Source organism: Punica granatum, chromosome 1 (assembly GCF_007655135.1).
Source record: "Punica granatum isolate Tunisia-2019 chromosome 1, ASM765513v2, whole genome shotgun sequence".
Taxonomy (NCBI): domain Eukaryota; kingdom Viridiplantae; phylum Streptophyta; class Magnoliopsida; order Myrtales; family Lythraceae; genus Punica; species Punica granatum.
Window position 1 is genome coordinate 624,281 of NC_045127.1, and position 15,820 is coordinate 640,100.

General features: G+C 35.6%; 2 protein-coding genes across 3 annotated transcripts; one reads left to right on the top strand and one right to left on the bottom strand.

Annotated features, from left to right (window-relative positions):
- Positions 1–4,054: 4,054 nt before the first annotated feature.
- Positions 4,055–5,385, top strand: LOC116194663. Its single transcript, XM_031523533.1, has one exon. It carries the CDS (start codon positions 4,332–4,334, stop codon positions 4,929–4,931), a length of 600 nt encoding a protein of 199 aa, XP_031379393.1. The 5' UTR covers positions 4,055–4,331; the 3' UTR covers positions 4,932–5,385.
- A 3,126-nt stretch (positions 5,386–8,511) lies between these two features.
- LOC116194177 lies at positions 8,512–11,304 on the bottom strand. Of its 2 annotated transcripts, none has more exons than XM_031522932.1 (2): positions 10,483–11,304; positions 8,512–8,885 (listed from the first exon to the last, which is right to left on the bottom strand). In XM_031522932.1, exons 1-2 carry the CDS (start codon positions 11,109–11,111, stop codon positions 8,699–8,701), a joined length of 816 nt encoding a protein of 271 aa, XP_031378792.1. In that variant the 5' UTR covers positions 11,112–11,304; the 3' UTR covers positions 8,512–8,698. The 2 variants fall into 2 exon arrangements, with proteins under 2 accessions (XP_031378792.1, XP_031378798.1); XM_031522938.1 differs by lacking the exon at positions 8,512–8,885 and adding an exon at positions 9,884–10,061 and having other exon boundaries at positions 10,483–11,298.
- Between the last annotated feature and the right edge of the window lie 4,516 nt (positions 11,305–15,820).

A 15,820-nucleotide genomic window follows, 5' to 3' on the forward strand; every position in this document is an offset into this window, starting at 1 on the left:
AAAAGTCTGGTTTATTTCTTTACAAAAACAAATTTAATTTAATTTAACTTAACATTTTTCTCAATTCAACAATACATTCATTACTTTTTTATCATTTTACTTTTTCTTATATTTTATTATAATTAATTTTTTAATGCTAAATTCTCTCAACTATTCAACACGTTTTCTCAATTTCAACACTTTTTTCTCAATTCAATAACACAATCATTAAATTAAATTTTTGTCACGTACTTTTTCCAACTATTTTGTCTTCATCTCCTTAAATCAAATTAAAACAAATTAAATAAAACTTACATAGCTTTTGATAACCAAGTTAAGTTTGATATAATTTGATTTAGTTTTATTTGAGAATATGAAAGCAAAAGTAATTAGAAAAAAGTATGTGAGAGAATTTGAAGGAGATAAAAAAATAATGTTTGCATTGTTGAATTGAAAAAAATATCGAATAGTTCAGATAATTTAATATTAAAAAATTAATTTAAATAATAAATAAGAAAATATGAGAGATAATTTGAAAAAAAAAATAATAAAGTAATGATTGTATTGTTAAATTAAATAAAATATAAAATTAAGTTAAGTTATTACCAAATATACTATTAACTTCGTTACCATTGAAGACATTGGGACCGAGTTTTCTTTTCATAATGACCCAAATAATTATGAGGACACAGCTGGAGGAAAAGAAGACAAGCGCCCACATATGAACCAACACCTGGGGCCACGTGGCGGGCAGTGGCTGGTTTCTTGTAGCATTACCATGTGCGCACACGACCACAGGAAAATTCCAAAGCAAAACAAAACGGCGGGTCGTGCTTGTTGTGTTGCGGTGCGTTGTGAGACCGTTGCACGAGAAAGCGACTTGTCTCGGATGGAGTTTGTGGTTATCATAATATTCGAACGTGCAATGATTTTTAACTAATTTAATTCGAATTGAGTCTACTTATTAAAATATAAAAATTTTTTAATTAAAGATTTTCTCAATTTAAAAGACTCGAAACTGACACTTTACTTAAAGGGAATAGATATCGAATCGCTCCATTAATTGTGATTGGAGGATTGTTTATATTATACTTCTCATATTAATAATAAATAAACCTAAACACTCACTAATCTCATATAGAATATTGTCCTTTTTCTTTTTCAAGATAATATATATTTCTCTCCCTTTCTAATCCTCAATTTTTAATTTTGATATATTGCCAATTCCATATTAAAATTGGACTAGTTTATTATATACATTGGTTTGAAAAGTGCACGTCCGTTACATTCAAGTGAATTACTTAACTGTAAATAATTTTACTTATTTATATATAATTTATTCGATTTATAATTAAATTATTTGGAGTTTTTTTTTCATCTGTACGTGTATACATGCATTTTAATTCAATGTATAGTTTTGTACTAAAAATAATACAGGTCAGTCTCCACTTTTCTAATATTTATTTATATGTCTATATACAAGATTGGGAATAGACAAATTGTACAGAAAACTCTCTCTCTCTCTCTCTCTCTCTCTCTCTCTCTATATATATATATATATATATATGATTAAAGGTTAATGTAGAACCCTGTCGCACAACATAAACTCTAAATAAATATGAGTTTTTGAAGCTTTTCGTCCACGACTTCAAATTGATGTACTTGCTCAAATTCGTACTGAATAAGGAAGGAGCATCATAGTTTTGTTTGTAAATCTATGGATGTTAAGTGGGAGGGAGCAAGTGTTAAAGACCATGATCATTCTTGGCTTACCTATAAAAAAATAAAAAAATAAAAAGATCATTCTAGGCTTATCCAGCAGAAAAATGAGCCCATTATTGCTAATATAGTAATCGGTCGGTTGAGTGGAATCTCGGCCGGGGCCTTCAGTACGTGGAATAGTTCTGTGCCCCGAGTTGAGGGCAGTATGGTCATTATGATACAGAGAAGGGAGGAAATTAGAGGAGAAAGTAAAGGGTAGTTATGTAATCTAATTCTTGGACCCTGCAATAAAACTGTAAGTGTTGCTGGATGCGTGGCAGTCTCTGGGTGGGCGCCTCCCAGAATCTGCCAGTCTGACAATTGCTCCCTATAAAAAAAAGTCAATCCCACACCATACTATTTGCCAAATTTACTTGAAAAACCGATGTTTTTGGATACCCACTGCCCGCCGGAAGCGCGTGACAGTCTTTCCCAATTTTAGCAATATTCTTTTTAATTAAGGACCTGTACTTCATTTGGTTGGTTATTATTACAGTTGAGGCAACTACGACAATTAGTTCTTCCAATTCAGAGGAAAATTGATGAGTGCCAATTCACTTTTTTTCCCCCCTCTTTTCACTTTCCAATCTAAAACGCAATTACCATGAATCAATCCGATGATAGTAAATTAATCATCAATGTCATGATTAAAGGATCATATTATCAACATCTCGATTCATACCCAAGCCAAAAGTAAAAGATGCTCGAGTTTTAGCCAAAGACCACAATTGCAATTTGCAGTTGCCCTCAAGCTTCTCGGAGCCGAAGCCGAACCAAACATTCTAGACAGTCCGTTTGTTTTGAGGGTTAAAATCACAAAAATTTTAACTTTCACTTTAACTCAACCCACTATACAACAAAAATACATATTTCCCAAGTCAAAAATTTTAACTTTAACTCAACACACTACACAACATTTGTCATTTTCCACAATCAAAATTAAAGTTACTTTAACTCTGAAACCAAACGCACTGTCTATATCTGGGTTTGGTATGACACGAACTTTTCATAGCTAAACCGATTAGAATCAACTAATTCGATTTGGATTTTCAGTTTGATTCGGTGTGAACCGAATAACGGATAGCCCTCCTGACGGGAGAGTAAATAACAATGGATGTGGGTGGCATAGTCTTAAAAATCAAACCGCGCCGCGCGCCGGCCGGTTGAACTGGTCGACTAGGAACCGGACACCCACCTGGCCTGATTCTTTAATACACACTCCATTTGCACACTGACACCGACTTAACCTTTGAGAACCGGCAATTTTCTTGTAAATGCATTGAACCCATTCAAACCGATGAGAAAATCAGTCAGTTCGAGTAAACACAAAAATATGAATTCAAGCTGACTTTTCTTCTTTTCCTGACCCGAAGACCACCACATCTCGTCCCCTCCAGCTATCAATCGATGAAACCGTTAGAAACTGATGGAAACTCTTCTCTCTCCTTTTGCTCCTCATGATTCTCTTCTATTCTTTCTCATTCATCGTAACGATCCAAATATTTCCTGAAGTTGGAACAAAGCTGCCTCCATCAACTAGTAGTCCCCCAATCAAAGGACGATCTGAAGAAGCAAATCGAGCCTTCAATTAAAGAATTGGCAGCCGCCGCCGCCGCTTCACTTCGAAGAGATAGCCTATTTATGAGTTCTTGCTTTGTATTTTTTTTCTTTTCGTGGGGAAGTGGAAGAAAAGCAGATTGACCTGCCTTCAAATTTCAGTGGCAGCTACATTACTCCATTCTCTCTATCAATCCTACCTTCTCCTCCCATTCATCCTTATCATCTTCACCAAGACCAGCAATGCCACTCTAGAGGATGAAGAACCCATTCAACAAACCAAAAACTCAGTTTTGTCAAAAAAAAATAAGGGAGGTAGAGCTCTTGGAGGCGTAGTAGAAATAGAAATACCGGAAAAGAGTTGGCTAGATTTCAAAAGTTTTACTAAAACGTCGCATTTCTCCGTCCAGTAGTTTTGAAATGCCGAGTTAGGATATTAGGTCTTCCTCTTCCTATTTTATGAGTTGGACTTCAATGCAATTTCTCATATTTTATACAATTATAGAGGCGGCTTATATATTACATAAATAATTTAATTATTTTTCCTAAAGACCCGGTTCAATCCGTAAACTCCTATTGAACCTGCAAAACTGGGAATCCATCTCTTAATCGGTTCAATGTTTGGTCCGATTTTAAAAATTATGGTGGGTGGTGTAAAAGGGATCGATCCTTCGCCCATAGCTTTTGGCAGTTTGGACTCGATAAAGAAGTCCTAACCTATCCCACTACTCCGTTCGGTTTGGTTTCGCTCGTCCATCCCATCCAAATTCCAAACGCCGACATAACTGCCGCGCCATGTGTCCTCCCACCCCCCAATGAAATTACTATTGTGCCACTCCCCCCCTTATTTTAAGCACCCTCAGGGAACCTCTCTAGGTTTGACGCTCTCAATGATCGAAGCGGCGGAGGTTTAGAGAACAGAGAAAACCAAATACGCCCACAAGTCTCACTCTCACTCTCAGTCTCTCTCCCACACACAGAGACAGAGGTAGGGTAGGGTTTCTCTCTCCCACTCTGTACTGGTGCGGGCGACCATGGCGTCTTCTTCGAGGACCAAATCCAGAGGCTACGGCGTCCCCGGTTTTCACGAAAACTCGCTGTCGATGGCCTCCGCGGCTTCCTCGTTCGCCTCATCGACTTCGAGCTTCTCCAGCCGATCGTCCACCTTCTTTGCACGCGCCACCTCTCCCTTGCGCGTCAGGGTGTACGGCCACTCCAATCAGTCCTCCCCGTCCGTTCGGTTCTCAGTCGATCGCCCCACCTCTCCCGGGCGCTCGATCTCCGTGATAAAGCAATGCGGCAGCGGCGGTGGCGGCAGGCCCGTGTCGAGCCAGAAGAAGACGTGTATGTGCTCGCCGACGACGCACCCGGGCTCGTTCAGGTGCTCGCTCCACAAGGGCGCTGGCCGGGCCGGCAACAGCCACTCGACAGCGTACAGTTCAAGCCGGAGCCTGAATTTTCGGAGATCGGCAATGACGAATTCTCTGGTGAGGATCTGCGGAGTGGAAGGCGATCTGGTGAAACGGGCACTGTCGGCGCTGATCAGGCCGTCGTCACATCAGCTGAGGCGCAGAGAGGATTTCCGGCCGAGGCCGAGCCGGTTGTCGGTCATGTCCAAAGCAGAAGATCTTTAAAACTGACCGCAGCCCCACGCCCGGTTTCGTGTTTGCGTGAGGGGGTTAAGTTCAGTTTTGTTTGTTTGTTTGTTTTTTTCCGTTTGGCTAGGCAGCTCTCGTGGTGAATCGGCGGGAGTTGTTTGAGTGAGTCGAGTCGGACTACTGAGTCAAAAGTCAAAAACTCGGGTATCGGGAAAAAAATTTTCGTCTCTTTGCTCAGTGGGGTTTGAAAAATCTTTAGCGGAAGCAAAGGAAGGTGCTTTCGGCTTAGGAACGACGTTATTATTAATGTAAATAGATTTTGACGAATTAATTCAAGAATTTGGGAGAATTACTCCTCCTCCTTCTTTCGCCATATATATATACATACCCCTTTTTAGCAATTCGATTTGATTGATTGATTTGTCAATGAATAATAGTAGTGGTGATTGAGACCACAGAATGCATCGCTCCGATCTTTGAATTTGTTTCTTCTCCGGTTGTATATTCTCTTTGGTGGTTGTTTCTTCTCTGGTTGTATTCTCTTGGTTAATTTGTTGTTCTTGTTATATTACTTTTCCTAATTCGATTCGACATTAAAATTAATTTAAGTTGGTTGATGGAAAACTGGAAGAGTAATGTAATTTGACTTTCCAGCAAAAATAAAAAATAAAAATGTAATTTTGACTGTGAACCTGAACCTCCAAGTCCAGGCATGTGCTATATATATATATATATAATATATATCGTTCATTAGGCAATCTGCAAATTTTCCTGGTGTTGTAAATTACCAAAGACGGCCCCTTGTCCAGTTGTCCTGTTCTCAATCTTATAATAATATATATTGCCTTGTTTGTCGATGAAATTGATGATCTAACAATTTTTTTGTGATTAATTACTAATTAACAATCCACGCTTGACCTAGTAATATCGGAGTTTCCATGGTTTGGGGTTCGACTATAAGAGAGTCAGTTCAAGGATTGCTTTGCTGGTCGAAGTTCTCCCGCAAATGACTTTCTTAATTAATTAGTTGGCTAATGTTTTCGGAGGTGGCCCATGTTGGAGCATTAATGCAATACGAGGCTGCTTGCAGCGGAGAAAGGAGATATGGCTCTTTTCCATATACTACTAGCTGTATGCGCATAACATACATTTGAATTTTGATCCGATTCGAAAATGGTATAAAGTTTTATTGGAACGTAATCATATAATATAAAAGTTCTTAGGAATGAAAATAAGGAAATTAGTGGCGTTGGGATGAATTATTGAGCGGTGACGATAATTAACTTGACACCGAGGAGATAGTTAAGTTAAGATCCTAATGAATGTGAGGGCCGGTCCATGGATGTCTGGGGACAGGAGACAAGTTCCAATAGCTGCTGTAGACTTGCATGACAAATACATGTGCTTTGTTATATTAGTCTGTCTATTTTAAGATTGCTGATATTTATTTATATTTTTTGCTCTGCTCTTGATATTTGTTTATAAAATTTAACACCAATCAGTGTGTAATGTATTTGAGCTTGTCCGGAACCGCAACATCCAATATAATCTTGTTTTAAACTCCTAAAAAATTATAATGAATCTCAAATAATATCTAATAATGGAGCATGAAATCACACTTTAAGGGGAATTTGCTGATCTTTATATACAGGTACGGAACCAACAATTTTCTTCGGGAGGGGAAATGTGTTCATTGTCCTCAATAGCAAAATATTTTAGAGGGGCATGAATAATTTTAAGGGTAAAAAGATTTAATTTCATTAATTTATATATATATATTATGATTATTCAAAATCTCAGGGGGCAATTGCCTCCCCTATATATATATATATATATATACACACACTAAATGGGCGGTAATGGTAGTTCCAACATTAATATTTTTTTAAAAATAATAATAAGATAAGATGGGCAGTTTCAATATTAAGAATTTTCCTAAATAATAGTATAGTAAGTATGTGATCTATGGCAAGAATGTTAAAATTACTTATTTCGCTTTCGCATGCGGCTGCTTATGGACAGACATTATTTATTCTTATGTGTGTTCACATTTTATTTCTTGTAACAAACCATAAAATATGATGGCCGAAAAAGGGGTAAAAGATAAATTGAAAACAATGCAAGCTTTGGATTTGTCATTATGGGCCAACGTTTCTGAAAGGTTCGGCTTTCTTGTGCCTGCTTGTTCATTCTTTCAGCCCAGAACCTCTTTGATAAACATCTGTGTAGCATAAATACAGTCTCAGCCACATCTTCTAACTGCTTGTATCATTTAATTCATGCATATATATACTCGTTCGATCCATAGACACAAGATATGCGAGCTTTCTAGAGTCGTTTTTATTGCTTAATCAGTACCGGATATAGAATTAGTACATAAATAGTATGAAAATCTAAATGAAGTGGCAATTAAAACATGATACCACACATAAGAATCTGTGATGTGAATATTGACTTACCTGTATTGAACTTATGGAAAAGGCGAAGTTTAAATCGTGTCGAAGATATCATCAGTATCGTCTACAATGAAACCCTTCAAATAGCCCTCAATCTCCATTCACAAGCACCAATTTCAACTTACATGTAAAAAATCATAGAAATGATATAGTGTGAGTGTCGTCGTCTTTGAAACCCCCAAGTAATTCTCTCTACTCATTACCCCGCAATCACTCCTCAAAATAGTCAATATCGAAGAAGACATGCGACTCTTGCTCAAGCATGTGCTCGGTGTTTGGTAACTTGTTTCCGCGAGAAACTTCAGTAATAGCTAGAGAACCTCCCGATACTGTTAACTTGTTTTATCCGTGAACTACAAAATATGTGGTGCCACTTGAAATCAAAGGAAGAAAACAAATGTCATTTTTTCAATCTTAGAAGACATCAATTAGATTGAATTATGTCTCTCTTTTAGTTGCCTTAATACCTTTTCTATAGTAGTTTATTCAATGTCGATGGTTCCAATGCTTGCATTACAAGATCCCCTGGTAGATTTTTTATTCATTATTGAACTTTATATAAGTTTCTCAAGCACATCCTCATTGCTAGAATCGGTGTTTGCACTGCATACAATAAACATTAAATAGTGATAAACCAAGAAAAGTTACAACCTTTAACATACATACTTCAATCTTGGAAAAGATAAAGTCGTTACACTCTATGAAACTATACAAGTGCCACCGAATTTTGATGCACTTATTTTTCCACACGCACTTCTCAAATTATGCCATGTCAGTTTATATTAAGTTGGTGTAATTATAGCAAAATTTCACTTTATTTCAAAATGTCAACATGTTACCAAAATGCATATGACAATCTTTTTATCAAAAAGTATCAAAGTATTGTCATCGTCTTTTTGCGTGCTTTTTTTTTTTTTTCATTTTTCTCCTTATTCTTCTAACAATAAGCACTCAAGCGACTCTTCACTAATCAATCTTTGACTCTTTGCAAAAGTATGTTACCAGTTGAAACCAAAAGCATGTAAAATATTAACATTAGATTTTTCTCATGTAGTGTATATACACTAAATGTGTCATTCTTCAGTTTGATAAGCAAGCGGAAATGGTTACATCCAAATAGATTTCACAGTATATAAAGGATAGGGGTGTTGATTGTGCGCTTAACTTATTACTGCAAAACTCCCGTATATACAAAACTCAAAGTACTTTAAGTTTATCGATCTTGCAAACCTATGAACTAGTTTCAAAGGATTACACCCTCATATAATGGTCAAATTGCTAAGTTACGACCCGATCCTTTGATGATTTTCGACCAACAGCGACCGAACTGAGAGATGGCAATTGGCATCAAGCACGATATGAACTTGAGTCCAGCCCATTCGTGATCTCAAGGCTAATAAGCATTTGATACAAACTCGTACGTTGGACCCAGCCCATCACAAAGCAGCAATCATAGAAAAGTTTTCCAGATTGTTTTATGGCCTTTGGCTCCATCAGGCAGCCCTTTAATGAATCGATGTTCTTCCACTTTACCCTAAAATAAAGCAAAAAGAAAAGAGAGAGAAGGTTCCCTTGGTTACGATATTCAATAGATGGGTGACATATAATTTTATCTACCTCATCATCTTTTAATATGATTTCTTTTGTTGCACTCGTGGTTTACATATGCCTGTCGAATAACATGAGGCATTTTCCTTATTAAATGACAAGAAAAACAACGATCTTTCTTTATTATAAGATCAAACTCGGTTGAGATTTGAACCACTCGATTTAGCTATATTGTGTGCAAACGGTTAATGAAGACTGGTTTTTTGGGACAATAAAAATAGCTCATACGTCTGTATTTTCTATATATTACGCTATGCGGGTGTGGGGGTGTATAAATGTATGCATGTATATACTGCTGAAAGAGAAATGTGTTGCATGGTTTCATCACATTCCTCGTGTTTGAATTGAACTTTGAAGGTTCTCCTTTCCTTTTTTTACTTTTTTTTCTTGTTGAAAGGCACAAAGGGTAGAGGACTAACCCAGAACAAGAAGCTGCAGGAAGGACTGACCGAGCCAAAGCCCAAAAGATATTTGATGTATAATAATTTGGCTGGTTTATCGTGGGGATGCCCAAAATACATTATTATCATAACTGAAATGAAAATGACAACAATTTTTTTCCCGGCTCCTCTTTCCTGCCAGGTATAAAATGGGACTAACAACAAGAGTATATATTTAATCATATGGTCCATATAAAAATTCATAGATTTTTTAGAGGAAAAAAACGATTTATGGACTGACTTTAGCGCGCGCGCATATATATATCATTGTAATATGATTGGTTTGAGAATGATTTCTCAAGAATTACATTGTGATCTCTCGAAAACTATATATTTTTGTGGGAGGAAAGGATATCCCGCGAATGAGTATATCAATAATCATCAATAATTAACTCCAAGATATCTTAATTAAGATCTGGGTTACAGTATATATATATATATATATATATATATATATATATATATAGTATTCATACACAGATAGTGTCTCAACTAAGGAACAATTGGAATACACAACAATTCCAGGTCCTATATAACGTATGCACGCAATAAGTTAAGCAAAAACATACAACCCCAATCCCCGCCTTATCTTCAGAGCCAAAACATGTGCTTGACGCTAAAGTTTGTCCGCCAAATGACCCCACTCCACCATAAGCATATATCTTCAGGATAAAAGTAAAGAAAAAAAAAAGAAAGAAAAGATTTTGGAAATTATATTCTAATTTAAGGCACTCCAGAAAATTATGATTCGTCATCATTAATTGGATTTACCGGTGGACTTAGTGCCAATTATAAAATCCACTATCTCCATAATTACATGATTAAGTTAAATATATACCCTTCAGAGGAATTATAATGATGACCCGACGACGTACGACTCAGCAAAACAGTGGTATCGAACAATTATCTCCAAAGATAACTCGGTGAAATTAATTTTCAAAACGTAATTAATGGGGACAGCGAGTTGAAAATATGATCTAATACTTTTTTAAGTAACATCTAACTATAATAATAATTTTAGTGAAGTATTGCCAAGATTAAATTAATCAAGTGGGTTTGAGATCTTGGAACAAAGTATCCCACCTGATCTCTTCAACACCAGCTGACCAATACCCTTGATCTTCCAAGTCCTTCTTCTTCGTCCCACTTAACGGACACACCACCGGACTTTCACAGAAGCTATTATCCCTCGCGGGAGTATGGCTCCCGTTGGTCAGCAACAACCGCCCCATCACCGTCGTCCCTTGCTCTGTACTGCTCCTAGTATTAGTTGCGGCCGCAGCCGCAGCCTTCTTGTTCCGCTTCAACACAGTACCGTGATACCCACTGGTCGCCCTACTATAGTTATCCTTATGTACAAGTACTAAAGCCGATGAGGGTGGCGATGATGAGTCGTCCTCATTGTGGACCCAGCTCTTGATGTACTTCTCGACCCGTCTCTTTGTGCTCCTGATGGCGAGTAGGAGCCGGGGGAGTAGCACGTCTGGCCGGTGGGCCCACCTGCCATTTGGGTGGCGGCGCCGGTGCTTACGAGCAAGCTTGAGGATCTCAAGGCGGTGTTTGGCGATGGAGACGCCCATGCTCTGGAGGAACTCGTGGTCGAAGTAGGAGAGATCATCCTCCTCGAGTTCGTTGTGGGTGAAGGCTAAACCATACTCGTAGACTAGTGCCGGGTTGAGCCCGGTCTTTGAGAGCCATGTGTACCAATCCATCGATTATGTGCTAGTACTATAAACTGGTGATGAGATCATATGAATATATAGTTCCAGTGAGAGAGATGAATGCAACTGTGGAGGTTTGTCATCGATAGCTCTAGTGTATATATAAGGAATAAAAGGGTTGTATAATTGTATATTATCCCAAAGGATACAAAAGAAAAGAAAGAAAAAGAGAAAGAGGTGTGAATTAATCATTAACATGACCGGCTTTCATTTTTTCAGTTTTTCTTTTCATAATATAATTTTAGCGATGATACAACTACTTAATTTGTCTGCTTACAAGCCGGTGACAAAGCATGACCAGGAAAATTAATTGACTATATTAGAATCCGGTCTGATTAATTATGCCGGCAGGAAGAAATTCAAAAAAGAAATCTTAAAAACCTTCCCGGGACCTGTCGGGAATTCATTAGATAATATGATATGACCATATTATATATAACCAGAAGGTCGTTTTCCTGCTGGGGAGCAGGCAGCTAATAATATTGGTGATAACACTTTAAATTTTGTCCTTTTTAATTGCTGTCCTCCCTAAAATTAGTTTCACATATACACATTATTCTAGGGGGTCTGATGTACGAGAAATTTTTAGCAGTAACCGTCGCCGCTCCCTGAGTTAATGGCGATTAGTTATTAACAAATGAATTTTCATATATATATATATATTAATTAGTAAATAAAGTAGGATCAAAAGAATGAAGAAACTAAAGTGTTTTTGAAGATTTTGGGCGGTGAATTCGGGGGAAGTTTTCCGTTTAGTTTATCACCTTTTCCGCCGCTTTACTTTTCTTCTTTTTCTGCTAGAGAAGATTTTACACGTATTGTTGGTTGGAACTTTGAGACCGACTATATATAGTATATAACTGAATTGTGGCCACGAATACGGAGGAGTCAGGTCATGAGTTATGACACTCTTGACTCTTCATTCATACATATATATATATATATGTATGGTTAAGAATGCAATTCCCTTCAAGCACAGCGATACAGGAAAATGTTGAGAGGAGAGTATATATCTCAAGGACCGATATAAAGTTGAAGGACCTGAGGACTCGTACATGTCACATTAAATTTGATGAGCATCTCATCTATTACACGTTGATTTTTGGCAAAAGAATGTGAAAGGGGGCGTGTAAGCTAATATTGTCAATTAATGTTTGATGAGAACTTTTTGCTTTTTCCCCGGTTATATGATGGGAACTTCATTGGATGTTTTAGTGATAGACAACTATAGAATGGGCAAATTGACCTTGATAATGAGCGTGGAAATGAATCTAAACATGTGTCTTCTTTCCCGATGAAACGAAAATAATGTCAAAATGTACAGTTCCTTTAATGGGTCATTAGAATCTAATACTCTTTTTGAACGGTTCAGTAATTTTGACAATCGATGTAGGGATACTGGTGGATGCATGTGATTAGATATATATTAATTTTGTTAGATATGAACAATGCGTTTGTTTTCGGAGTTAAAGTCACGAATTTGTGATTGTGATTGTGATTGTAGAAGAAGACAAAAATATATGGGGCCCACCAGTTTGACTTTTGAAATATAAAATGAATGGAAGGTAGAGATAATTAATTATAATGGGATTGTATTTTAATAATATATGGGGCCCACCAATTTGACTTTTGAAATGTGTGTTTTGTTGTGTAGTGTTTTGAGTTAAAGTTAAAGTTAAAATCTTAAATCACGACTTTGAAAACAAACGGAGCAGAATGGTTTTTTGACTGGAGAGAAAAGATATAATATTATTCAATCAGATTTGTTACACACTATATCTATGTATCACCATAACTAATTAATTGTGCTTTTCATAAAAGCATTATAAGTTTTTTATATATATAGTGTTCCGTTCGCATCTAATTGGATCGATCTCAAAAACTATATACATATTGATGTTGCAGCTTGAAACTGTATATAAATATTTCTGGAATATAAAGAAAAAAACTCGGTGCAGTGCTTAATTAAACATTTAACAGGGTCGCAAGAGCTTAGATGTGTCTGTCGATAAGTTTATGTATATATTTGGAAATAAATAATTGAAATTTTATCACATATTTGCATTATATATCGCCAATCTTTATCTTTAATCATACTAAAACTGTTCCTTTTTACCCATTCTAACCTTTTATTTTCTTCTTTTTAAAATTTAGCCACAAATTCTGATTATTTTTCTTTTTTTGTCCTTTCTTTTGATTTCTCTTCTTACATACTTCAAAAAATTCCAAAAATTAACATGTCGTAACTGTATTACCTAAAACATGTCACATCCTACAAAAGTAGAGTATGATTTTTTGGTATGAACTTCAGTATTTAAAAATCCAATTGGACTCTAATTGATTCAAACAAGTCAGATTGACCTACTAAGAGGTAAAGCTCTCTCTGCCTGGATTTTCTCTATTCACCGTGACTAGAGTATCATTTTGATACACATGCGCATTTTTTTCTCAAAACAATACCACAAATAATTTTTGTCTCCATAAATTTGTGAGAGATAACGATGAAAATAGGTGCTATTAAAGTATATTTCTCCATTATGATGTCTCTGATTTTAACCGATCCCTCAATTCTTTAGTCTAACTTTTTTTTTTTGGTTTAAGCAAAAAACTATTATGATTAATTCATTATCTCTCTATATATATAATAACATCATGACTCATAAGTGATGAATTTATAAAATCTCAACTAATTAATCTCAAAAAATTAATATATAAAATATAATAAAATTAGTTAATTTCTTTTTATAGTAAGTATAAAATAAGTTAACTTCATTAAATTTATTTATAAATTCAAGTATCCATATATATTTTAAATAATACTGCCAAACTAAATTTTGTTCGTAGATTGCATTTGGTACTTTATTTGGCAATATAGGTGTTTAGCGAGAAAATTATAGTATAGTATTGTAATTTAAGAAGTAATGACATAAATATATACATTACATTATACCTGATATAAACATATAAATATTATAATGTGACTGTAAGAATCTTGATATTGTAATAGCACTATTATAAGGTTAAAAGAAATATAAGTACATAATTTCCTATAATCTCTTCTTTTCCCTTCTTTTAGCTTGATTTGTTTATTTAATTCTTCTAATTTTCTGTTTTATCCATTTAAACATGCAAATATAATATAAAACATAACTAATTAATAAAACCATTTAGATAGATTATTAACCACCTAATATTTAAAATATATATATTTTATCTTTCTTATTATACATTAATATCTGTACATCTTAATCTCAAGGAACCATATGACTTTGTGAACCTGTTTGCTTTATGATAATTTTCTATTTTATTTTTATAACTTACTGCAATCTTTTAACTTTTTGCATTTTTCATTCTAATTTTGCACTTTTTATTCAAACACATTCATCATTTTTTTCTCTCTTTCAAATAAAAACTATGTAATCATTATTTTTAAAATTTCATTTAATATTTTTTATTTTCGTGCTTATCTTATAATATCATTTTTTAAAATTTCTTATTTATTTTCCCTCTATGTTAATGTATTTTCACAAAATTGGAACAAGTTCGAAGTTAGGGTGTGCAATCAATTTTGAGTCACACTATATTAATTTATTATTATACTTTCCCATATTAGTTATATTGGTTCTCATACTTTTGTTATGTGAAATTTTAATTGTTAACAAAAAAAAAAGAGTTTTTGAAGACCCACGACAGATCGCGAGTCCTTCCTAGTGTTTGCCTTATTATTCTTGTTCTTGTCCTCAATTTTGCCCACATTTATTCACATGGCTCTGGTCCCCATCTCTCTTTCTCTCGATTAGATTTTGGACTCAAAGGGAAGAGAGGACAGAAGAGGAGGTTGATTCACGGGTCCCAAACAATATCAGCATCAGCACTATTCCCATGTGAAGATGCTAATAAAGCTCTCTATATATGAGCACCAGCTAGTAATAATAAGGTTAATTCTTTCCTAGCACATATATATATATATATACACATATATATGTATATGGATAAGTATATGGGTTTTTATCCGGAAACTCAACGAGTTCCGACTACTCCAGTTCTAGCAGGATCGGTCCACTAAAAGATAAAACTCTCACGAATTTCCATTCATTGAGGTTGCTTGTTATCGAAACTTTCACCAGATATAATTGTTTGCCAATTAATTAATTTGAGGGGGTTGTGTTGTGGGAGAGACCCGTCACCCTTTCTTATCTAGAGACCTAACACTCGAACACATGCCTTAATCATAACTTACTGAAATTGCGATGGTAGTTAAGGGCCTGGGTTGATTATGACGTCGTAATCTACTAGTACTCATGCACGCTCGTGCATGTCGGACCATACGTACATATCTCTCAGGGTTGAAGCAACCAGACATTTCTTATCAATTATTACTAAAACATCAATTGAATTTATGTAGAAGAAAATCATGGTAACATATTTATGGAGTTTGTGACCGCTCCAGTCATATATAAATGGTAGCATGTCGCTAATTAATACTTACTCTGCCATTGATCTTTTTTTTTTTTTATGGATTATCCATGTTTTATCGATGGTCAATTTGCTCAGACTTTACGACCGGACGTTTGGACGGGTTTCAGATGGATCGTTGATGGAGCTGGGAGATGGCAATTGGCATCGAGCACGGTATGTGAACTTGAGCCCACCCTTTTTGTTACGTCAAGGCTGATGAGTTGATGCAAACTTGGACTGAG